Genomic DNA, 25,555 nt, shown 5'->3' with positions numbered 1-25,555 from the left:
ATTTAAGGCGTAGTAAGAAGTAAACACAATTAGTGAAGATTGTCAGTGGCGGGGTGCCCTCCTCCTCCTCCTCCTCCTCCTACCCGGGGCGTGATGCCCTGGCACACAGAGGCACCTCACTCACACACCCGGAGTGCCACTCTGGTTGTCTCTGTGTCGTGTCGTCGTTCACCAGTGCCACGTCGCTCAGCTCCAATACTTGAGCCCTGGCGGAGTGGCCGACGTATGTTCCTGCGACTTTATATGAAAGCAAAAACTCAGAGGAAGAGCAAATTTTGGACGATAGTATGTGTGGTGCGGCGACTCCGTGACTCGGCGAGATGGACATTGTACATGATATATAAGTGACACGTTTTACCAAGGAATAGGTCAACACACTGTTAAAAGAGTTTGTTGATACTGACTCGTGAGCGATCTACGAATAAAAAACTGACTGTATTGTAAGACTGATAAAGGTTTGGCACTTAAACTATATGTGCCAACTATTTCCCAAAGTGTCATCTTATTTCAACGTGGCATTGGCACCCACTAAGACTAAGTGACAAGAGGCTATGATAAGTAAGGTGACCTGATGACCCCTCCTGAGGTCACATCCCTTTAACAGTGAAGACACACGAGCTGTCATGTTGACCTCACAGTGATATTTGACCTGTTTTCAAGGATCCGTCAATAAACATTAATGTGACCGTGTGTCAGTATATTTCATAACAGAACGAATTTGTGGAATCGTATACAGTTCTGTCATATATATTCCACAGATTCCCCAACCAGTTGAAAAATACATACCGGTAATATTTTTCTTCCGGTAATATAGTTTAAGATGTCATCGTCGCCCCCTCCCCGCCTCACCATGGCCAGTGACTCGTTCTCCATCGAATCTCTCTTAGCCTCCCGCAGGCCCTCGTCTCAGCCTCCACCACACAGCCTCACCCCTCACCCCTCTCCTCCACTATCTGCACTCATCCCAGCCCTCACGCCAGCCCTCACGCCAGCCCTCACACCGGACTCTCAATCTCATCTCGACTCACATCCCCAGCTCATCGGATGCCCCAAACCCAACATTCGACGAGATGCTTCGCCCCAGCCCTCAGACTTAACCACCCCGATCTTTCTGACCAACCTAAGAGCCAGCTCCGAACCTCCTAGGGCTACAGCCAGGGTGGAGGGCCACACCACGACGGGGGAGGACGGGGAATTGGAGGAGGATGTGGAGGATGAGCTGAGAGAATGCGACGAGGGGGAAGACGATGTGGTGGTTGACGATGGTGGCAGTTCTCACTCTATGGAGGGTGAGGGAGGGGTGTCTACCTCGTCTTCCAGGTGTGATCCTCAGCACAGCGATGCAGGTAAGTAAGATATAAATAGAAAAGGGGAGAACGAGAGAGAGAGAGAGAGAGAGAGAGAGAGAGAGAGAGAGAGAGAGCATACAACAACACTCAACCTATCACTAATTAGGAACATTACAAACTATTTTCAACACATTAAACATAAGATTAAAATACAACACCACAGAGGAACAGGTAAATATAGTCATCTACTCACCTGGTGATACTGAACCCAAGAAAACATTAATACTCATTAAATTCACCGGGCTTACCTAAGTACCAATTTAACGTCTCGCCAATTAAGTTCAACTGGTCTTCAACAAAGCTTATTGGGGGAGGGGGGGGGGGAGCGGTAATCATTGTTTAACGATGGAGATCAATGAAATGCGAGTTACGCGTTCATTTTCTGAGACCTAGTGATAGTGAGTTGCTCCGACGGTCCCGATTATTTAGCTCTTATGGCTGTATATAATCTATTTGGGTGCCTTAATTTTTAGGTTAGGTTAGGTTAGGTTAGGTTAGGACCATGGTCTTTAGGCACCGTTCACCAAGTCTTAAATTTTAGGTAATTCAACGGACAAGGTCTTTTATCACTAAAATTTCAATATATTCCCAGTTTTGGTATAACCTCCATAGCCAGGACACTATGATAAATGTATAAGTGAAAAATATACCTAATATGCGTTAGGATATATAATTGCCTACTAGTTTGTATATTCGTTGGTAGGTATACTTTTTATGTGATATTTTCCCCAATTGTTCTGTATATTCAATGATAAATATATTACTTGTTATACTATATTTCATTTATGGTCCATATATTCATCGGGAAATATACCATTAGCGATATATATCCATGGTACTTCGTATATTCATGGGTAAATATACTTCTTGGAGATATACTCTTCTTAGTGGATACTATATTCATCGAGAAATATATCCGTCTATGAGTATACCTGATCATAATCAAAACAGCAGCTATATATAAAATATATCGATGGAAAATATATTAAATATATAACCAATTCGAAACATACTTATAAGAAATATATTTGATACATGATATAGGTATTATATATTATAAAATATAATACACGATATACACGGAATAAGATAGCACATTTAGCCATGACGCTTTAAAATCTATTAGAAATATACCCGACTATACCTGATAAGAAATATACTCAGCAGGAAAAATACCCGTTAAAGAATATATCCTACAGGAATTATATCAACTACACACCTGGAGGTATAATTAAGCGAGAGGGAGTATGATAAAGAGGAATTATAGATTATGGGAAATATTATCGATGAGAAATATAACCGACAGATAAGTTACCTGATAGTCAAGATATCCGGAAGGATGACACCTACCCGACGGGGAATAGATAGCATTGGAAATTTAGCCGACGGGAAATAATATCGAAAATAAGTAATACTGTATTCATAAAAATATTATCTTTGCTGAATTGATGTGGTGGATAATAATAATAATAATAATAATAATAATAATAATAATAATAATAATAATAATAATAATAATAACAATAATAATAATAATAATAATAATAATAATAATAACAATAATAATAATAATAACAATAACAATAACAATAATAATAATAATAATAATAATAATAATAATAATAACTATAACAAGAACAACAAAAGCACAAGAACAAAAAATATATAAGTATATACCCGCTGAAGATATACCCGACTGAAAATTATACTTAGCAATAAAATAAACTTTACGAACAAGAGTCTTATGACCCAGAAATGACCTCATTTAACAGAAAAAACAACCACGCTCGGGAAGAACGTCCATCAGTTTAATCAGTAAAGACGGACAATGGGTGAATAAAAGCAGCCACATCGTACACAAACTGACCTAAGGATGAATTTTATAATCAGTAACACGATAGGTTAAAGAACTTAGTGAAGTAGGGGGGATATGTGAAAGGGGAATTATGGAGGAAGTTAGTATAATTATGTTCTTACTACCTACCCTCTTCCCATTCTTATTCTTCTCTAACCCTTAATTCCTCTTCCCTTCTCTTCCTCTTCACACTCTCTTTCTCTCTCTTGTACACACTGCTCATTCTTCTCCCACACTCAATCCTCACTTCTTCCTTCTCTCCCACACTTCTTTCTCACCATCTTTCCTCACACGCACTCGCGCACGCACGTATCATTATTAATTAACGGTTGCCCCTCGTGTTCGAGGATGGTCCAACATCCTAAGTTAAAGAGCTGCATGACCCAGTGTCAAGGAATAGTCCGAGAAGACCGGACAATTCGCCAATTGCACTGGCTAACCATTACCTAGGAACACAATCCGCAAATCGATTAACATCCAGGTTCCCAATTACTGCTGAGTAGACACAGGCAAATGGCGTAAAGAAACTTGCCTATAGTTTCACACCTGCACATATACACATAAATACATACACTTCTTCATCCCTCCTTTTTTTCCTTTTCTCTCACACTCGCTTTCCTCCTCCCCCCTCTCTCTCTGTTAACGGTGACAACCCGTCTCTCAACGGGTGGGTGAAAGAATACTATGCAACAGTTTCTGTCATGCTAATATAGTCTTAGCATACAAGTATGTGACACCTACACTCCCTGAATTATTATTATTATTATTATTATTATTATTATTATTATTATTATTATTATCAGTATTCTTATTATAATTATTATTATTATATTAGTAGTATTGTTGTTATTATTATTATTATTATTATCTTTATTCTTCCTCGTAATATTTTTTCATCAGAATTTTTAATTGCATCAGTTACCTCACGTAAGTAACAATGAAGCTAATTTTACACCGTGTAATAATATTAACTAAACCACATTGAAATGTCACTTATGCAAAACAACTGTACATCTCCGTCGGTCACTGGGCAGCCACAGTTCTCCGTCAGCGCTAAGTTGGCAACGCAGCTCCTCTCTACTCCTCTTTAATGAATGAAACAAAAGTATCAAAGCATCGTTCACTGAATTTTACACCTAATTTGAATAAACAAACTCCCATATATGAAGAAAAAATCATCAATGAATTCAGAAAAGCTGGGGAATTGGTTGACTATAGATAATAAAGAATATTTTTCTTTTTTTAACTACGGTATAATAAAAAAAATTATTATTGTGTTTTTTGTTTGATTATTATTTTTTTATGGTGATTTTTATATATGAAACGAAAATTCGCTCAGACATTATCAAGTTTCTGTGTGCTTCGTGTGTGTGTGTGTGTGTGGTCACGCGCGTGTGTATATGTGTATCCCGTCCGTGTGGATCTTATGGAAGGAATGGATTCTTACTACATCAATCATTCATACAATATTATATAAACTGTGTAGTATCAGAGGCTGGATGTGATTGTTTATATATTCGGATCACACTTTAACCCCTGAGAGTCCAAGTAGGAAAACGGAATTGAATGAATGATTATGAACATTAGCGCCGGGAAATCGGAATAATCGCCGAGAGAAATAAACCAATCAAATACTGTATATACTTGTCTTAATTTGATACTGATTTAACCCCCCAAAATGCGATTATTAGTTTAGAATTGTTCATAGTAAAAAAATATAGTTAATTGCAATAGGTATTCACTAATTGTTGGTAAAATTAGTGGGATTAATATAAATGGTGTAATTATCACATATGTTGCCCAAGAAGGTATGTTGAGTATGTTCTCGTATATAAATAATCAATTATTATGTTTGGAGGGAATCTTTAGTCTGTAATTTTTTTTAAGGAAGTTCATTGTCAGAATAAAATTTTAGTCTATACTTATCACTGGAAACAGAAAGACAACTAGCTAGAATAGAAAAGATGCAATAATAATAATAATAATAATAATAATAATAATAATAATAATAATAATAATAATAATAATAATAATAATAATAATAATAATAATAATAATAATAATAATAATAATAATAATAATAATAATAATAATAATAATAACACCAGGAGTCGAATTGATGAGCCTTCTGACAACTCCAGCTGTCTTGAAAAACATATGATAATCATAAGACCTCTATCTCAATAAATGAATAAGTAACAAAATATCATCTGGTCTTAGTTACCATATTTTTTCTTGTTTTATTATATTTTGCACTTTATTATTATTATTATTATTATTATTATTATTATTATTATTATTGTTATTATTATTATTATTATTATTATTATTATTATTATTATTATTGTTGGTATCATGTCTGTGCCTCTTGACATTGTGACCGCGATTGCAGTGACAGCGATGTGTTGTTGGTTCGTATCCCTGCCGTGGTAAAACTTCCTTACACCATTTAAATTAACCTTTTGTTTTAAAATAATATTGCAAGCTTCATGATAACTGCTATATTTCACATGTGTTGAAATTTATTTGCAATATTCAACGCCGTATAGCAACAAGTGTTATATTCCTCTCTCGCCACGTTGAGAAGTGTGCGCGCCAGCGTTAACTACATCACAGTGTTCAAAACTATTTCTACATCAGCGTTAAAATACTCTTGTAACGCGGCTTCTTCACGAGTCTTAACATTACCGGTATTGCCTGAAATTAACAAAGGTGTGTTCATATGTGAGAAATTTAAATAATAAAATTCAAGTTCGTAGGTCGATTTGAGTTTGTCAGGAAAATAATCATTCATAATTGCTTTCTTGTCTACGTGTTAAGCCTTAAAAAGCAACTGATATTTTTTTTGCCTAATTGGAGTAAGTTATTGTCTTAATTCGCATATGGTAAAATTTGCTCTGTTTCTTTTAAGTTGTCGTTTATTATAGCAGAAATAGGAAAATTATACCTAAAATTGTCTAGGTAAGGTTAGGTTAGGTTTTTTTTATGAAACTATACATTTGTGTGTATTTTGAAGACCTCTATGATCGTCTATAGTCAGACAGTAAGTTCCAAAGGCTAGAAGTACATGGAAGTTATCTCTATTCAGCAATTATCCTTATTTAGCTTAACACACACACACACACACACACACTTCCAATCAATTAAATCCTGCCAAACTATAGACATAATCACTATATAGCGTATGACTGAGGAGACGAACTTCAACTCTCGGTGGTGACGCTTGACCCAGGTCACCCCAGGTCACACTCGCTGACCTGTTGACCTGCGGGTTCGGATGACGGCGCCACGGTGACACACACTGTTATTAATTACCATCTAAGGAGGCTATTAGCAGTCAGGCGGCTTAACCCCCGCTGGTCTATCTCGGGGTGGTGGGTATTTCCTCCTCCCCGCCCATATACTCCCGCCCACACCCCCGCCCACACCCCTGCCTACACCCATGCCTACATCCCCACCCACATCCTCCCCTACGCCCCTACCCACATTCTCGCTTATGACTCACTCACATCCCATTCAGATCTCATACATAACACACCCCGCCCACCACCCAGTCACACCCAACCCCACATCCTGCCCCACACACCGCCATACTTTGCCTTACACATCCCACCCACACTGTCAACCCACCCTCAGAACACCCTGCCCACTATTACTGGGACACCTGCCCACCCCCTTGGGACACCCCGCCCACTCACACTGAACACCCCTGCCCACTCCCTCTGTAGCCACCCCTGCCCACCCTCTTTGTAACACCCTGCCCACTACACTGGGTCACCCCGCCCACTCACACTGACACCCCTGCCCACCCCTGTAACACCCCGCCCACCACATTGGGAACACCCCTGCCCACTCACACACATTCTGCCCACTCACACATCAGACACCTGCCCACCCCTCTAACACCTCACTCCACCTTGGGACACCCCGCCCACTCACACTGTAGAATACCCTGCCCACCCCTTCAGACAGCCCTGCCCACCCTCTGTATCACCTCGCCCACCTCACACCTTTCTGCCCACTCACACTGTATCACCCCGCCCACCCCCTCTGTAACACCCCACCCACCCACACTGTAACACCCCGCCCACCCACACTGTAACCGAGTGGGAAGGATAAGTGAGTAAAACGAATGTTAAGTGGGAGGGGATAGGCGTTGGATACAGCATTGAGTGGGCGGGGATGGGTGGCGGGTATAGCGATATTGAGTGGGTGGGTGGGGACGGGAGGCGGGTATAGCAGTTTTGGGTGGGCGGGGATTCGCAGCGGGTACAGCATTGAGTGGGCGGGGATGGGTGGTGGGTATAACAGTTGTGGGTGGGCGGATATGGGCGGCGGGTAAAATAGTGTTGGGTGCATAATGGTATAGCATTGAGTGGAAGCAGGGATGGGCGTAGGTATAGCGATGAGTGGGCGGGGATGGATGAGTATAGCAATAATGGTGGGCGGGGATGAGCGTAGGTATGGCATTAATTGAGCGGGGATGGCGGCAGGTATAGCAATACTGAGCGGGCGGGGATAGGCCAGCAGGTATATAGCATTGGTGGGCGGGAATGGGCGGCGGGTGCTTAATAATGGTGGGCAGGGGATGGACGCGGGCATAGCATTGAGTGGACAGGGGATGGGCGGGTATAACTGTATTAATGGGTGGGCGGGGTGGGCAGGTATATGAGTGTGAGGATAGGTGTATCAATATAGAGAATTTAGGTTGGGATGACATGAGTATAGTAATATTAATTAGGCAGGGATGGGCTGCGGAATTTTGGCAATGCAGCAAGGGATGGGTGTAATATTGGTGATTTGGGATGGGCGTGATGCAATTGGTGGGCAGGGATGGGCATGTGTAGGTGGGTGTATCTTCAGATGGGTGTAATGGTGGGCAGGGGATGGGTGTGGAATTATAGCAATGTGTGGGTGGGCAGGATGGGCTGTGGGTATAGCAATGTGGAGCAGGGGCCGAGAGATGGGCGGGTACAGCGTGATGGGCAGGGATAGGCTGGGTGTAAGTAATGTGGAGTGGGCAGGATGGGGGGGCACAGCAATACTGAGTGGGCAGGGGATGGGCAGGTCAAACTGAGCAGTGCTGGTGTTGGGCGGGGATGGGCCAGGTATACTAATTAGGCAGGGAGGATGGGCGGGTATAGCAATTGGGGATGGGCGTGGGTATAGCAAGGTCAGGCAGACGGGGATGGGCGTGCCTGTGTTAATGTGGGGCGGGGATGGGCGGCGGGTATAGCAATGCTGGTGGGCGGGGATGGAAGAAGCGCAGATTATACTTGTGCAACCAGGCAGGCAGGGATGGGGGCGGGTATAGCATTGAGTGGGAGGGGATGGGCGGCAGGTATAGCAATATTGGGTGGGCGGGGATGGGCGGCAGGTATAGCATTAAGTGGGCGGGGATGGGTGGCAGGTGTGGTTTTGTCGAGTGTCAGGAGGATGCACAATTGCACATCACTCCAACACACCTAAAACGTCATACATGTTTTAAGGTTAAGGTTAGAGATAAAAAAAAAACCCGACGTGGTGTTGTTTTTTTTAAGTACATATTAACGTCTAATTACACCCCCACACGCCCACACCCCCACTCACAACTATGAACCCTCCATCGTCAAAAATTATGTCAAGAATTCTCCTACATTTATGATTCAAGATTAGAAAAGATAATGTTTGTAATATTTTCTCATTGTTCTTTTAGCTTCTATGTTTCTATTTTACATTTTATAATTTGTTTTGGTCTTATGCATCTTATCTTTATATACAACCCGATAAAGTATAGGGTGGAGGGCTATGGTCACCAACCCTCAGAACATGATTATGGCGACACCCTGATTTATTGATTGATATTAACCTTAATTATGTCCATTATTTCGCATCTATTGACATTCTTCTCCCCTCACCCCACCCCCCATCAGAGGACTCCCGGACGAGTGAGGAACGCAAGAAGCGGCCTCGCACCGCCTTCACAGCCTCACAGATCAAGGCACTGGAGCAGGAGTTTGAGAAGAATAAGTACCTGTCCGTCAGCAAGCGACTCCAACTCTCCAAGCAGTTGAAACTCACCGAGACGCAAGTGAGCTTGTGTGAGAGAAGAGAGAGAGAGAGAGAGAGAGAGAGAGAGAGAGAGAGAGTTCATAATACAGTACAAAAAACAGGCCAACCTCCCGCTTTGAATACGAGGACCCTAAACCTAATTGTTTGAGTACGAGATCTTCACCCCTCGAGTGTATGACTTAACCCCTATAGTACTATAATCTAATCTCGTGAGTACGATACCCTCAACCCCTTGATTACGTATATCCCGGCCACTGGAGTACAGAATCTTAACTTCTGAAGTAAGAAGTCGCATTTACCGATTTTCAAGTGAATTGAGCTTTGGTTATCAAGTGATTAGGGAAGGTAAATGTGATTTAAATGGAACAGAAGGGAATATGGAGACACGTGTAAGGAGAATAGGGATGGAAGCTTGTGTTTTTACATTCCTTAAGATTATCATAGTTTCTTGTACAACACGACACCTTATATATTACCAATTGATTTGTACACTACCATGATATACCAGTCAAATACTACATGAATAAACGAAGTAAAATAAAAGAATAATTCTCCCATTTAATCAACTAATTCAACATTCCCTTACCCAGATCAAGATATGGTTCCAGAATCGACGGACGAAATGGAAGAGGAAGTACACAAACGACTTAGAACTGATGGCACAACAGTATTACTCCGCTCTGGGGGTCCTCAGCCCACGGCCCATGGTGGTCGGTGATAGACTGTGGTGAGTCTATCCAGCGATGTAACCTGAGTTCTACTGTAAGAGAGTGTTGATAATAACTACATACTAATTAATGTGTTTTGGCTGCAATCAACTCCGAGTTTAATTATTTTTTTTTTAGTAACAAAGTATATCTCCTCACCACTTTCCAGTAACACAACACCGGAAATACACCAGAAATATATCAGAAGCTGTAATGTACACATACAAATCAACGTAAACAATAATCACCTCTGAGTGACGGGTACAGAGTTGCCAACTTAGCGACTTTGTAGCTAGATCTAGAGCTTTTAGTTTTGTTCTAGCGACATTTTAGAGCGATTTGCGACTTGTCGCAAATCTAGAGATATCCACAGAAATCTAGCGACTTTCTGGATACTTTTGGACTGTCCATGAAAACTCAGTTTTCCTAATTTCGAGCCATAATATATAGCAACGGGGTTACAGGGACAATAAATAATAAGAAAAGTTTAATACATTTGAACGGGTCGTGGTACAGAAGGAGGGACACGTCTATTTCCTGATCACTTGATGTCAGCCCGTCCATGGCTAATGTTGCCGTGTCGTCATTTATTTGTCTATTACCTTCGCCTTTGTAGCACCTGGGTAACTTACCTCTTTGTCAGATATGCAATATGAATTTCATTAATACGCTAAATTTTAAAGAATATTAGCAAAACATCTTATAGAATTAATTCTATCAAGCCTGCGTGGTTCCAAACTTCTCATACGCGTCCACCATGGGTGACCCATAGACTCCATACAGTTGCCCCGACACTGTTCACCCGCTTTGCCAAAAACCATCAAGGAAAGTTTCCGCTTGTTTGCATGCTGTTTATTAATTTGAACCCTTCATAGTCCCAATAGAAAATGGGTAAGCCACAGTATTCGCAGCGATTTAGGAAGGAATGGCTCAGAGATGACAGATACAAAAATTGGCTTCTGGAGGTGCCAGGAGATAATAAAAAAGGATTTTGTAAATTTTGCAAGTGTACTTTGTCTGCCAAGTTGTGCGACATTGAAAAACACAAAAACACTAAAAAACACAAGAAAGCAGAAGAGCCGTTTAGTGCAGAAAGACAGACAATTTTACCATTCAAGAAACTTGGGAATAATAGCTAGCGACTTTCCATGGAAGATTTAGCGACATTTAGCTACTTTTAGGTACCAGCCTAGCGACATTTGAAAATCCGAGTTGGCAACACTGGACGGGTATCGAACCTGTACCACCACGATTGGTCGGCTGGAAACTTATCCATTTGACCACGAAGGGTTAAAAACCTTCCCCACCTTAACTACTCTGTTACAGCTCAGTTTCCCAGCACTCAGAGGTGATTATTGTTTACTTTCATGAGCAATCTACTTTAATAAACTCATACCACATGTTTATACAGTACTAGAAGCAAGACCTCACGCAGCTGCTCAGAGGTTGTGTAAATGGATGAACAAAACACACGTGGATGACGTATATGTTAAGGTAGAACCTGCTGGTGTTACTGTAACCTAAAAGCATCCCTTCGTTTCCACAGGCTCTTCAACTACTCCATGGGACACCCAAATCAGCACACAGTGGGTCTCCACGGCAGCGGCCTGCCCCTTCTCCCTTCACCTCTCCCCTCACACGCCCTGCCTCACCTCCCGCCCCAATGCCTCCCCTCACTGCCTCTTCCGTCCTCATTGGTGGCCTCCTCTTGTGAACGACCAATCATACACCCAAGTCCAATTAACCCTTTGGCTGACCGCCACTTGGTTGGTGAAACACACGGTTTGCCTCCGAGTTCGTTGTCTCCCATTGGCTCCGGGTCACTGCCCACTCTTACGTCATCGATGTACACACACGGCTCCACCAATCACCTCTCGGCCCTCACCTCACTCCATAACACTATCAACAACCTCGGACATTCAAGCCAACAGGAAAACCGGTCTGGAGTATAGAACCACCAAGTCCACACAAGGATAAAATTATAGTTAATTACACATAATTTATAGTTATTAACTTTTCAGATATACAACTGATTGTAATGATTGTCTTCCATTGTTTTGGAATATTATGAAATTAAAAACTGATTGGGAAAAAAGGTGTTTGTGAAGCTTCCAACTGGCAACATCATGTCAACGGATAACATTTGTTGCTGAAGTTGTTGGCGAGCTACATCACCAGTGAAGGATATTCTAACGTAAGGCTTAATTTGTGCGAGATAATTCCACCCATTTCTCTAATAAAGATAATTACGAGATATTATGTAGTTTGATATACCAAACCTAACCTAATCTAACCACCCTTCCCAGAGGTGAATTATTATATTTGTATAAACAAAAACTATCAATACACATACACTGGAGTTTTATCTATAACTAAGTGATTTCTAGTAATAATTTTGTCTATATTTAACTGTTAAAATTAGACCCAATACAGGGTGATTCTTAATTGCGTACAGTAAATTGCAGAGTGTATATCAAACTGTCGGAATCAGCAAAGTTTCGTAGCTACAGCACTTGAAAGGTTGAGGTGATGATAATGAGGTTTGTGAAACAGTCAGATTTTTGTGTCATTTTATGCACGCAACTCTACACAATAAGATATAGAGGCAGAGGGAAGGGGGGATTTTAACATATAACGTAATAACGCAACTGCAGCACTTTTCATCATTTATCAAGTAATTTCGTATAGGCTCAGTACTTATAGCACATAGACAATGCAGGTATACAAACAACGGCAAACAGTAAGCTGGATCAACCACGGATACCCCCCCCCAAAACAAAAAATTATATATATATCCTCTTCCCCACTGATCGGCTCGTTAGCCGCTTGGGCAATCGGTCACGTCTCTTATGCACTGTTGGTAAGTACTGGGCATGTACCGGCTCCTGAATGTACCTTAACCTGCTCCAGTGTTGGTCAAGTCTGGTCTTGAAAGAGCTCACACTCGGTGCCGTCACAATATTTTCTGGCAGATTGTTCCAAGAGTTCACAACTCTGACTAAAATTTTTACGGGTATAGGGTTGGGGTGACTGATCAGATAACAAAGAATTTACTATATAAATAAATATATTTGACAATACAGAGGTAACAAAAAATATTACCTTGCACTTACATTAAATCAATTTAGAATTTTCAATCTTTTCCGCAGTGTAAAACTCATAAGTCAGTAAGACGAAAGAAAATTATCTAATTGACACAGATCCCCCCACAACTGTTCAGAAAATAGCAGCATCCCTCTCCTTAACACTCGTTAAAATGTGTTGCTGGGTAGTATCGGCATAATCCCCATACTGGGATTGTGACAGCACGACACAAAATTGTCGACTTAGGGTGATAACTGATAAAGTCTCCCTTAAAATATTGGCAACATTTTCTATGAACCAGTTAGCTGCTTGACTGCCTCTGAATGCCCTTTGCTAGGGGACACTTTAGAAGTTTATATACGTTCGCTTCCACCCGGTTATTTGTCAGTGATTACACAGGAAATAGCATTCGTCCGATATCACAATGTTCATGGGTTACAAATCTAAAATATTGCAGAACTATCAAGAATATTTCTGAATTAGGCAATAGAGAAGCAGACGATTAACACAAAAAGGACTTTATGGAATTCGTTCATATTTTTCACAGGTGTTGTTTGGATGAAAGTAAGTAATAAAAATGACAACAACTTATTCCTTTAATTTTAAGTAGTTTTTTACGTTTTCCTCTATCTACCTGTTATTCACTTGTAATGGGAAAGGCATGAAAGATGAGGGAAATTACGGGGTAAAATAAGGCGAAAAACTTATCAAATAATGAATGACTAAATTTTATTTGAAAATGGCATAACAAAGATTTATCCATCATAAATTTTAAGATATATTTATCCAAGAAGCAGCTTGCCAAAATCTCAGTCATGTGTTGAGGCATGAACAAAACCAATGATTAGCACTTGGAGGGAGAGGGTTGAGCCGAATTTATTTATCTAACTTTTCGGGTTACACAGAACTCATCTTCAGAACAATACTGCCAGTGTAGGAAGGTAGGATGATACCAGGACCGCAGCCACACCCTCCAGTGGATGATACCAGGACCCCAGCCATACACCTCCAGTGGATGATACCAGGCCCTCAGTCAAGCACCCTCCAGTGGATGATACCAGGCCCTCAGTCAAGCACCCTCCAGTGAATGATACCAGGACCCCAGCCATACACCTCCAGTGGATGATACCAGGCCCTCAGTCAAGCACCCTCCAGTGGATGATACCAGGCCCTCAGTCAAGCACCCTCCAGTGAATGATACCAGGACCCCAGCCACACACCCTCCAGGGGGTAATATCATCATCATTACTGCTCTACTTATTATAACATAATCGACTCTGTTTCTAGCCTTTCCACCCCATCACAAGCCTGAGAGTTCTGGAGACGTGCTTGTCTCTAGAATCTCTGGTAGATAGCATGCATGTGTATCATAGATAAGCTCCACATTTTACAAACTTCTTGACTTTTTAGCGCCCACCATGACTACCTTAGAATATTTATTTCAATATTTCATTGACTTCAATATCAAACTTGATACGTCTGACATAAGAGAGAGAGAAAAATACCAGTAACTATTCTAGGCAGACGAGGACAGTAGAGACAGCAGTAGGCTCTTCCCATACCTCCAGTTCCTCCGGGAAAAATAGCGATTAAGAAACACAAAAATTTATATTTTATTAAAAATTACTTTACATTTTACCAGAAAATATCTTATTTGAAAGGCAAAACACGACATTCAAGTAAGAATGTTTTTTTTCCTTCTACTGTAATAAATACCAGCGCATGAAAGAATGAAAACCATAACAAACTGAAGGGGCGTCTGAAAGGCAGAACCAAATTACTAAAAGACGCTCTTCTCGTTCCGGGATGGATCGAGAGTGGAATGAAAACTGACTTTTCCATGTTCTGGTTCAATCTGGACCCGATCTCTGGTATCACAAGAAACATGGGAAAACATGTCGGTATTAAGAGGATGCATGATGCTTGAATGGAAAATTAATTAAACGATCATGCGAAAATGGCGTAAAGTAGTTAAAAGTTTCGGAAGTTGATATGAGTTAATATACGCAAGTTAGTATCAAGAAAATCAGGACCAAGAAAATTTCCCCAGTAACTTTATACAACAAACTTGATCCGGATCGTCAATGCAGGAGGTATCAGCAACTTACTCAGTTAGCAGAGGCACAAGACCCCTGAGCAAGTACAGAAACAATAATAACTGATATATAAAACTGACTTGGACATGCCTGAAGTGTAATGTGTTGTGGTGTTACGTTCCCTCGTGAAGCTGTTAACTTTCACCAACCTGAAAATAAAATCAGATTAACCTCCCATCACACTTTACTCCTGTAAAATTTGTCATAGATGTTAAGGAGAAAGTTGCCATTTATACCGCATCATATATTGGAAGAATCTCGAGGACGTGTTTGATTGAAAGCAAAAAAAAAAATCTATTAAGTGGGAGAGTATTCAATAATAACTATGAACCTACAGTAGCACCTTTAAAGGTGATCTTACAAAATGGCAATTGGTTGTGGGGCTATGGTGATTGGCAACAGTAACCAACCTAACCTAACCAAATCAATAGATATGTAAGATCATAAAATTTGGTTTAGCTGGTTCATTTTGTCTGTCATCATTAGTGGTTTAGACCTTCAGCCTTCCTGGGGGAGTTTTGATAAGACCTTAAAATTCTTAAGAAAACTGTATAAATTTGTTTTCTCTCTTGTTAGATAAGCATTTATGCATTACAACAAATGTGTATCCAAAAAGCTTCAGCCCTCCTACCTGCCCCCCACCAAAAGCTTCAGCCCTCCTACCTGCCCCCCACCAAAAGCTACAGCCCTCCTACCTGCCCCCCACCAAAAGCTTCAGCCCTCCCACCTGCCCCCACCAAAGCTTCAGCCCTCCTACCCCACCAAAGCTTCAGCCTCCCACCTGCCCCCACCAAAAGCTTCAGCCCTCCTACCTGCCCCCCACCAAAAGCATCAGCCCTCCTACCTGCCCCCCACCAAAAGCTTCAGCCCTCCTACCTGCCCCCCACCAAATAAAAACAAATAAGGTGGTGACCCTCTTCTTAACCATGACCAACAATTTTTCTCTTCAAATAATACGAACAACTATTACAGTATACAGTACTAACAATGTTTTTCGTTCACACCAAAATAATATAAAGATACTTGTTCATCGTGTCACAATACGAGTAGCAGAAGTAGTGCTTACCTTGCCCTGGTGGTATTTAGAGGAAGCTTTGGCATAACCCGTCATGTCTTGGACCAGGGACCATCATGCCTGAAACAATATTCATGAATGAAGCCACACTTCTGCTTTCATTTAAAACAAAATTCTATGAATAGTAACAGAACCATAAGCTTCATGCCCCTATGTAGGAGGCTGGAGGGCTGTTGATGCCAATTACCGTAACCTCTCTCCTTATTTTGATGAAGAAATTACCTGTGCAAGATTTAATTTCAATTTACTAAGGTTTGTGTACAGTCATTTAAAAAACAAATGTAAGGAAACTTCTACAGTAGGGATGCACCGAGGAGCACGGCAGTCGGGTGGATACAGTGGATACATTTAATGCTTATATTTTACGTCTGTAATTAATATAGGGAGATAATATTGTAAAGGTATGAAAGGGATTGAGTGTGTGTGTGTGTGTGTTGTGTTGTGTGTGGTCGATACGGAACATAAACTCTCTCACGAAAGACATTGATTATTACCTTATATAGTTCGTTGTGCATTACATTGGAAATACGTTATATTCGCCATTCGTCACCACGATACAATGATTACAACAAAATGCGAAATCAGAAGAAAACTTCCCATTGTCAACTGGACTGTACAGGGGTACTTAGTGGCAGCACTAGGATCCCGCTTCCGCTATCAAGGAATAAAACATTGAAACTGAATTGAATTGTCAACTGTGGCAAATGAATATGAAATGTTGCATTGGCAACTCAAGTGTTGCCACTATGTTCCTTTAAACGAAAGATGTGGGCAGGCGTCTGAAGTCTCCACCACCGCACATTATTTATTTAGAAACATATTCAACACACGTTGTTACCTTCATACTGGTTTCAAAGAATAAAATGTCTGAAATAACAACTGATTAAAAATTTAGGAAACACGCGCCATCTATTATTATTACATGTTTTATTTACTCTATTATTATGGTATAGTTAATTTATTAGTAGATTGTTCTAGCAAGCAACAAGCACATATGAATAAAGTATCACTGCAATTAACTTCAAACCTCCTCTTGTTCACACTATGGCCAGAGTTTAACATGAGCAGTATGAATGTTACCAGCATAACATAGCAGACGTGGAAAATAATAGATATGAACTTAAGCTTCAATTGAATAGTTCATCATTCACGGATAACATGAGTATAGGTAGAGGAGCACCTGCCTCCACTTCCCCCTGCTGCCCACTCTCCCACCCCACATCCTCTTTACGTCATTTTACCTCGCCATACCACAGCCCACTGGGGAAAAATACAAGCCAATAATAGTCTAATAAGTACATTTCTTATTAAACATATAAACATTCCACAAATCTTTACACTGAGATATTTGTTTTACTTTTTTTCTACTTTTATTCCACACTGTGTTTACTATTGCGAATGTAAACAGACATAGCGCTACCACACTGCACAAAACCTGACGACCCCCTGTAAATGCAAGGTGAATGGGATTGCCTAATTGAACCACTGGTACATAAAGGATTCATTCGTCCTAACTTGGAATACTGCTCTTATATCTGGGACGGCTCTTCGTCTGTCCAACTGTTAGATAGGGAGGAATCAAAGGCATTTCGCCTTATTAACTCACTCTCCTTTAGTTGATAATCTCTCTTCCCTTTCTCTTCGCCGCAATGTTGCTTCACTCTCTCTTTTACAAGTACTATAACGGGCAATGTTCGGTGGATTTGGCATCCTGTATACCGCCGACAAGGCCGTGGGCTCGTAACACTCATCTTGCCCTCAGTGCCCACCGTTCTCTGTGGATGTCGGTCACACTAGAATAACCCGTTATAATACATCAGTCTTTCCTCATACAGCCAAACTGTGGAATGCTCTGCCGTCTTCTGTGTTTCCACACTCATACAATGTCTCACTTTAAAAAGCTGGTTATCCGGCATCTTCGTGCTGTAGATTAATAAATTAGTTTTCTTTTCTATTTTTAATTTATTTTTACTCTTATTTTGCGTCCCATATAGACCCCGCTGTAGGTCGATAACATGTGCCAGGGTGGGCTAATCCCCCGAAAAAAAAATACTTCAAATAATCCTCCGAAAAATCTGCTGAGTCCGCTATGTTCAGTTTATTTACAACCGACCCTCTCGTTACAGGCATACTCTCACGTCCACAAAAAAGTAAAATTTCACCACGATGCATCAACAAAGTTGATTTCATTAGTACCAAATATCAAAAAAAGTACTTTGTTTAATATGGCGGGTGGTCCGGGGCCGGAACCCCACGGATAGTAGGTTAGGTTAGGTAAGATTCTATTATGTTCTAGTAAATGTCGTGTCTTTTAAAATACTTAATATAATCATAAGAACATCTGTGGGAAAAAGAGCGAAATTGAACAACGCCTTCTGGTGTTAGCTGTCTCCAGGATCACCCTAACTGCAGTTACAAATGTGTCTGTGGTGAGTTTACCTGACATAATCCATACCGGTACACATTCCTGAGTTTACAGTCCTTTCTATGTTTTCACTGACAGTGGGTGGACCGGGACGGCGTATTGTCAACGCACGGGCAGTAATTTTTTTTGTTGGCTAACTATAAAAATATGTCTATGTATTCCCCAGGTGAAGTCCTTGTGCAATGTTTTTGTTTTTCGTGGAGCGATCGTGGTTTGTTAAGGGTTGGGTATGCTCCAAGCCAAGACTACTGTACTTGCTCACAGTGTAGCCTCTTGTGCATTTTCATAGCACATTAACATCAATATATAAAACCCGTGTTGACCACCACTTACCTCTTGATCTAATACTGTATTCTCTCACCAACGATGGCACTTAACTGTAACACTTGTTAACACGGCAACAGCGACAACGGAACTGACCGTCATAAAACGTCTCAAAGAAAGTGTCAGAGCTTCAGGAGTCTTACTGAACCTGTCTCATTATACTGTGAGAAGATTTCAATTGTATCTCTCTCTTTGAATTTACGAAATACCTGATTCGCTGATCTAGAACCCATGTAATAGCATTTTATTGTCCAACATAAATTATTCTATGCCTATAAGAAACCTTTACTCTTCCAGTTATAAAGACTATTGTCCCATTTGAACGAGTTCCTTGTAACGAACACATATCACCACTGGTCATGAACTTCCGAAGCAACACTTCCAAACTCTGTCGTCATCAGTGTCTCAAACTATGAAGAAAATGTGACAATTTTGTTCTTATTTTCTTTTACTCAGTTTATTAACTAAAGAAACATACTACGATAAAACACAAATATATTAAATGGTTATATATCGTTAACAAGTAACAAAAGAATTTTTTTTTCAAATCAATGCTTTCGAAGACGTCCACCGGGCAGGACAACACGGATCACCACCAACAATCGCCTTATACATGATTAAATCTCGTACCTCTGGTTTATCCGGAACTAAAAATAGTTCTTCTCAATCAGATGAATAAAGTATTTGTAAACAAAAAAAGGAGCTAATAGTTCGGAAGAAGGTAGTAGTTGTACTAGTGGGGGGTTACCGCCTTGCTACTGACTAGCTAAGCTAATGGAATGTTGTTGTGCATTGGGTTATTAATTGTGTGTGATTTTTAGAGCTGGTTGGCTGGTTTGCTGCCCATTATGTAATCACTGACACTAGACAACCTACCCGAACCCATTTACAGGCATTTCGACAGCCACATTTCATATTCCGCCGACCTTTAACTATTGCTCATATTAGATATACTATTTTAAATACGTTAGGTAGTAGGCAGCTATCAAACAGGGAGGTACTATCGCCTGGGAGGATATTGGAAGCTTAGTGTGTTGTCTAATGGTAGACCCTGCTGTCATACGGCATCAAAAAAATTGTGACCCAGTCTCAGGTTGCTGAACTGACTTTCTGCCTCATTTACACACAATCGGGGCCGTCCCTAGGAGGGTGCGGGGCCCCATGTTTCTTACACAAAAAAGTATATCCACAAAACTCAAAAGGCAGGAGTCACAGCTCACAGGACAGGACACAACCTGATCTCACTGGTTACTGACCCTGGTGGACTGGCTGTGTGGAGTGCAATGGATTATGGAGTCAGATTATGCGGTCAGAGGAACCCACCCCCACCAACCCCCATGGGACTGTCGCTATGGATGGTAAGGTCACTTGTGCGATGGTGGCGTAAGCCGTCAGGCCAGATTAACCAATCAACAGGTAATGTGTCCGAGGTCACTGGGTCTAGTGCTGGGTCCCGCGGGGCCCCCACACGAGTGGGGCACTGGGCGGTCGCCCCTGTTCGCCCCCCCTAAAGGACGGGCCTGTACACAATAACAGGGTTTCAATTATTTATCTAACTTTGACAACACAGCATACTGTCCATACTGTATAGCGTTTCTCACTCAAGATTTTTTTTTCATTTTTCATTTCTTTATGGTTCTTTATTATGATTATTATTATTACAGTATTGTTATTATCATTAATTAATTAATTAATCTACGACTCTCAACACGGGTTTACAAAGGGAAAATCTTGTCTAACAAATCTGCTGACGTTTTTTAGGAAAGTCTTCGAGGTAGTAGATAATGACGAAAATTACGATGTTATTTACTTAGACTTTAGCAAAGCATTTGACAGAGTACCGCATCAGAGGCTTCTGAGAAAAATTAAGGCTCATGGTATCGAGGGGAAAGTTTTAAATTGGATAAAATCATGGCTCACCGATAGAACGCAGAGGGTCAGCGTAGATGGTGTTAAATCTGAGTGGGGCCGTGTAACCAGTGGGGTTCCCCAGGGGTCAGTACTAGGCCCACTCTTGTTCATAATCTACATAAACGATCTAGATACTGGGATCAGCAGTGACATAAGCAAGTTTGCGGATGGCACCAAAATAGGGCGACAAATTAATTCAGGGCAGGATGCAAATGCACTATAGGAGGATTTAAGTAAACTGCAGGAGTGGTCAGAAAAATAGCAAATGATATTCAACACCAGCAAGTGCAGCGTACTTACTATTGGAAGAACAAATACTTATAATGTATACAGCCTAAACAACATCAACCTAGAGAAGTCGACTTGTGAAAGAGACCTTGGGGTACTTGTAAGCCCGGACCTACGGCCTAGAAAACAGTGCGTTAATGTTCGAAATAAGGCAAACAGAGTATTGGGTTTTATATCTAGAAGTGTAAGTAACAAGAGTGCAGAGGTCTTATTGCAACTATATCTTGCGCTAGTCAGGCCACACCTCGATTATGCGGTTCAGTTCTGGTGCCCCTATTATAGAATGGATATAAATTCACTAGAGTCGGTGCAGCGAAGAATGACAAAAATGATTCCGGGACTTAGAAACCTTCCATATCAGGATAGGTTAAAGAAACTTAACTTGCATTCCCTAGAAAGACGAAGAGTGCGGGGAGATATGATAGAAGTATTTAAGTGGGTGAAAGGAATCAATAAAGGGGATATAGATAAAGTTCTTATAATATCCGAGCAGGATAGGACTCGGAGCAACGGATTCAAGTTGGATAAGTTTAGGTTTAGGAGGGAGATAGGAAAAAACTGGTTCACAAATAGGGTGGTGGACGAGTGGAACAAGCTTAGCAACTTTGTAGTAAGTGCGGGAACTCTGGAAAGTTTCAAAAGGAGGCTAGATAGATTCATGGATGATAGAGAGTGGTAGTAAATCTCGACAGAAGCTGCCATGCACAGGCCAACCGGCCTATTGCAGACTCCTTATTTTCTTATGTTCTTATTATTGTTATCATTATTATTCTGTTTTGTTTTAATTTTTTAATTTTTATTGTAAATTTTATTTACTATGAATTATTTTTATTTAATTATTAATTTTGTATTTTTATTATAAAATTTATTTACTATTAATTATTATTATTATTATTATCATTATTTATATTATTATTATTATTATTATAAAATTTATTTACTATGAATTATTATTATTATTATTATCATTATTAATATTATTATTATTATTATTATTATTATTATTATTATTATTATTATTATTATATTATTATTATTATTGTTATTATTATTATTATTATTAATATTATTATTATTATTATTATTATTATTATTATTATTATTATTATTATTATATTATTATTATTATTATCATTTTGCCCTGAGGCCCTGTTGTTGAGCGACCTGTGCACGGTTAGGCTAATCCTGTATTAGCCTCTGTCTCATACAGTATAGAGACAGTAATGTTATATAAGTATGGGCTAATAGCATATAATCATTATATACATTCTATCACCCAGACTATTGAACATACAGCTACATAAGCATTTGTTCTTTCACACCTCCTAGGGTGGACAGCCCATAAACATTTGTTCTTTACACCTTTTCGGGTGTACACTCTCAACAAAAAGTATCGGTGCATACTGTAGTGTGAACAATTTGAGACCAGTGACGATAGGTATTGGGAAAGGCGAATTGTTCCAGCCGTATGTTGGCAGCCCTGATTGTCAGCCATATGACAACACCTAGTGGAGGGGGAGGGGGGAGGGGTTATGAGGATACACTTACCAACCTTCCCGACATATCACAGTGTATACATATCGTTTCGGAACTCGTCGATCTCACCCTGCACCAATACTTTTTGGTGCGAGTATACATCCCATACAACTTCAGACTCAACCCTCAGTGTGTGGGTAGGCTATTTCGGTAATGGCCAGGTTGAAGTTTGGTTACTCTCCAACCACCAGTCACCAGACTCAAGAGAGTTCAGCCCAGTCCTCATCAGTTCACAGCCTGACACGACGCCTTAAAGTCGTGTCGTGAGACCAGCTCTCCGGGCTGTACATCTCTCTAAATATATCAGCTAATTACGCTTAATAGCTAATGCTCATTAATCTGTCAATACCAAATAATTGCACAGACATTACACCCAATATAACTAAAAAATCACCACGTGTGTTTACATTAAACCAAGGAACAACGAGTGAAGAGAACAGTACCTGTGTGTCTTGTTTAACTTACAAGCTAAGATAATTACAAGTACAACCCAGGCCAGCTGTGACGATTTCAACTATCAACCAATCTACGACTGTATCAAAGGTGACATGCCGTGAGATTACCTGATATCTCACCTGGCTGCATTAAAGGTACCAGCGACGAACCTACACTCATTCAGACAAGTGTTAACAAAGGAGATAGTTTGACATCCTATCCCTCCAAAACAATCCCTGTAAAAGTAAAAAAGTAAATAAATAAATAAATAAAATGCAATCTTGACTTTCCATTTTCAGAAAAAAACGCGCATTTAATTGTTTTCATAATATATATCGAATATTTCGTAAAGTATATTGTATATTTCGCAAAGTATATTGTATATTTCATAATATATATTGAATATTTCGCAGAGTATATTGTATATTTCATAATATATATTTTATATTATAGAATTTTGAAAATAGAAGTCAATTTATTACGTATCTTCTCATAAATTTTGATCAGAAAATTTTATCACATAATAATGCTTATGTATGCTGGAAACTGGAAAAACAAAATAATGGGCGTGGCCAAAAAGCTCTTCGGGCTTGCTGCCCCGAGTGTTTAAAAACAATTGGCCGACAACAGTCTCAGTCTGACTCAAGCCGCTCCTGAGGTAATATAATAGGAAGAGTGCTTCGTCTGGATATCAGCCTGGCAATTGCACTTTGTCATTTTATTTATCATTTGTCAGTTTAATGTTGTTTTAATCAAACACTTTATTATTTCACAATTGCGAATTTTGACACACATTTACGGTGGAAAGTTGGTTATTCATTGTGTATTAAGACTTACATACACCTTCATGTTACTGACGGTGACAATGAAACAGTTTATTTAGCCAGAAAAACTCAGACGACACAAATTGACACCAATTGCTCATATGGTTGAACACTCTTAATAGCACCTGTCATTTGTTTCAATGAATTCGTATAAAAGATTTAATAACATGTTACAGGGTAAATACAAGTTAGAATGTTATCACGTTTAACGTCGTGTTACAGAAACCCCACTGCGAGTAACGCTTTAATGTCTTTCTTAAGTTATACTGGTTTGAGACGACCTAGTGTTTGCCATTGCTTGTATACTATAATCTGGTCTGTGCATACTGAAGTTTTTACTTAAACAAATCTAAACCAATATAAACTTTTATAGCGGTTTCACTTAATAAACACCTATCTCTCCATTAGACACAAACTTTTGGGTAGTGTTGGTGGCGGATGTGAGGTAGAGTATAGCCTATAGAAGCAGCTGGCAACCCAAAGTAACTTACATTAAATGCCGAAATTGACCCTCTTACTCAGCTGAGATTAAAGAACAGGAATAAATACTCCACTTTAATATTCACAACTCCGTTTGGTGAGTAAGAGAGTGAAGGCCTTGTTTATCTATTCTAAGTGACGGGCGTTTAACTCACCCATTGATTGATTCCTGGCCATATAGTTAACAGAATCTAAATATGGAATAGTCATGTTTTTAAGATATAAATTAGAGATAATTTAATCATGGTAGTCTCCTCATGTCTGGGGGGTTGGTCACCATGGCCCACTACACACGTTTGGGGGCAGTCTTTACCAATCCTGACAGCGTTTGTGATTACGTAGGCCAAAATGAACTCCGATCACTTTCCTTACATTCACCTCTGTACGAGACCTCTATTTGGTGATAAGGAAAAGTCAAGATAATATAATTATCACGAACAATAAATCTGTCTAAAAGAAACACTTCTCTTTATTTTGTTTCACCTTTTACTCCATATTGTCAAACTTAAGGCATAAATTTTGTAAAAAAAAAAAAAAAATGGTTTATTTCAAACGACGTATCAACAATATTCTATTGTGTCCACATGTATTGTACGTGTCTAGTTACCTCTGTGTTAATAAAATGAAATTTCGGGTAGCCTATATGTATGAAAAATGAAAAACAATCGAAAATTGAACGTAAAAGTCGTCGTGTGACATCACAGCTTATTTATGTCTAGGCAGTGCTGAGGTGATGTCCGAGTCATTGGTATGCATATCAGTAATATTTTTGCATAGGTCTCCACCGAGTCTTTCAAATAGTGTTCCCCTACCACTGGTCTTGTCCGCCCCAGCCCGAAGAGGTAGGATGACACTGGGTTTTCCTGGGGTCTACAGCAACAATTAAAATAGATGATAACAGATCGCAGGCACGTTCGTGCCCAGTGAAAGTTTGCAAGCTCTTGCTTTGCTAGCGTACATGGAATGAGGGTGCGTGACTTGCATGGTTAATTAGGGTGTGCCAAGTCCGTAGACTTGCATCATTTTCCATCATAAATAAAATGGTTAATTAATGCCTTCCTAAAGAAGCCATCGACATGGGACCAGGTTTGTTCCACTCTACGAATTTTTTGCGA

At 40.0% G+C, this 25,555-nt stretch overlaps 1 protein-coding gene and 1 long non-coding RNA gene across 2 annotated transcripts; one reads left to right on the top strand and one right to left on the bottom strand.

Moving 5' to 3' along the window:
* The first annotated feature begins 121 nt into the window (after positions 1-121).
* LOC121877162 (barH-like 1 homeobox protein) lies at positions 122-12,218 on the top strand. Its single transcript, XM_042382773.1, has 4 exons — positions 122-1,346; positions 9,117-9,274; positions 9,846-9,982; positions 11,509-12,218. The coding sequence occupies exons 1-4, from the start codon at positions 821-823 to the stop codon at positions 11,912-11,914; spliced, it is 1,227 nt and encodes a 408-aa protein (XP_042238707.1). The 5' UTR covers positions 122-820; the 3' UTR covers positions 11,915-12,218.
* Positions 12,219-15,249: 3,031 nt separating this feature from the next.
* Positions 15,250-16,870, bottom strand: LOC121877161. The gene is made up of 3 exons (XR_006090917.1): positions 16,712-16,870; positions 16,209-16,277; positions 15,250-15,291 (listed from the first exon to the last, which is right to left on the bottom strand). It is a non-coding gene; the product is annotated as an uncharacterized LOC121877161 (long non-coding RNA).
* Positions 16,871-25,555: the final 8,685 nt, after the last annotated feature.

Source organism: Homarus americanus, unplaced genomic scaffold (genome assembly GCF_018991925.1).
Source record: "Homarus americanus isolate GMGI-L3 unplaced genomic scaffold, GMGI_Hamer_2.0 scaffold29963, whole genome shotgun sequence".
NCBI lineage: Eukaryota > Metazoa > Arthropoda > Malacostraca > Decapoda > Nephropidae > Homarus > Homarus americanus.
This window is presented reverse-complemented; position numbering and strand designations above follow the sequence as displayed.

Excerpts from the sequence above, each read along its gene's own strand:
- LOC121877162 (XM_042382773.1), top strand. The coding sequence starts at position 821 with ATGTCATCGTCGCCCCCTCCCCGCCTCACCATGGCCAGTGACTCGTTC. Across the intron at positions 1,347-9,116 it reads TCCTCAGCACAGCGATGCAG|AGGACTCCCGGACGAGTGAG; the intron begins GTAAGTAAGATA and ends ACCCCCCATCAG. Across the intron at positions 9,275-9,845 it reads TGAAACTCACCGAGACGCAA|ATCAAGATATGGTTCCAGAA; the intron begins GTGAGCTTGTGT and ends TCCCTTACCCAG.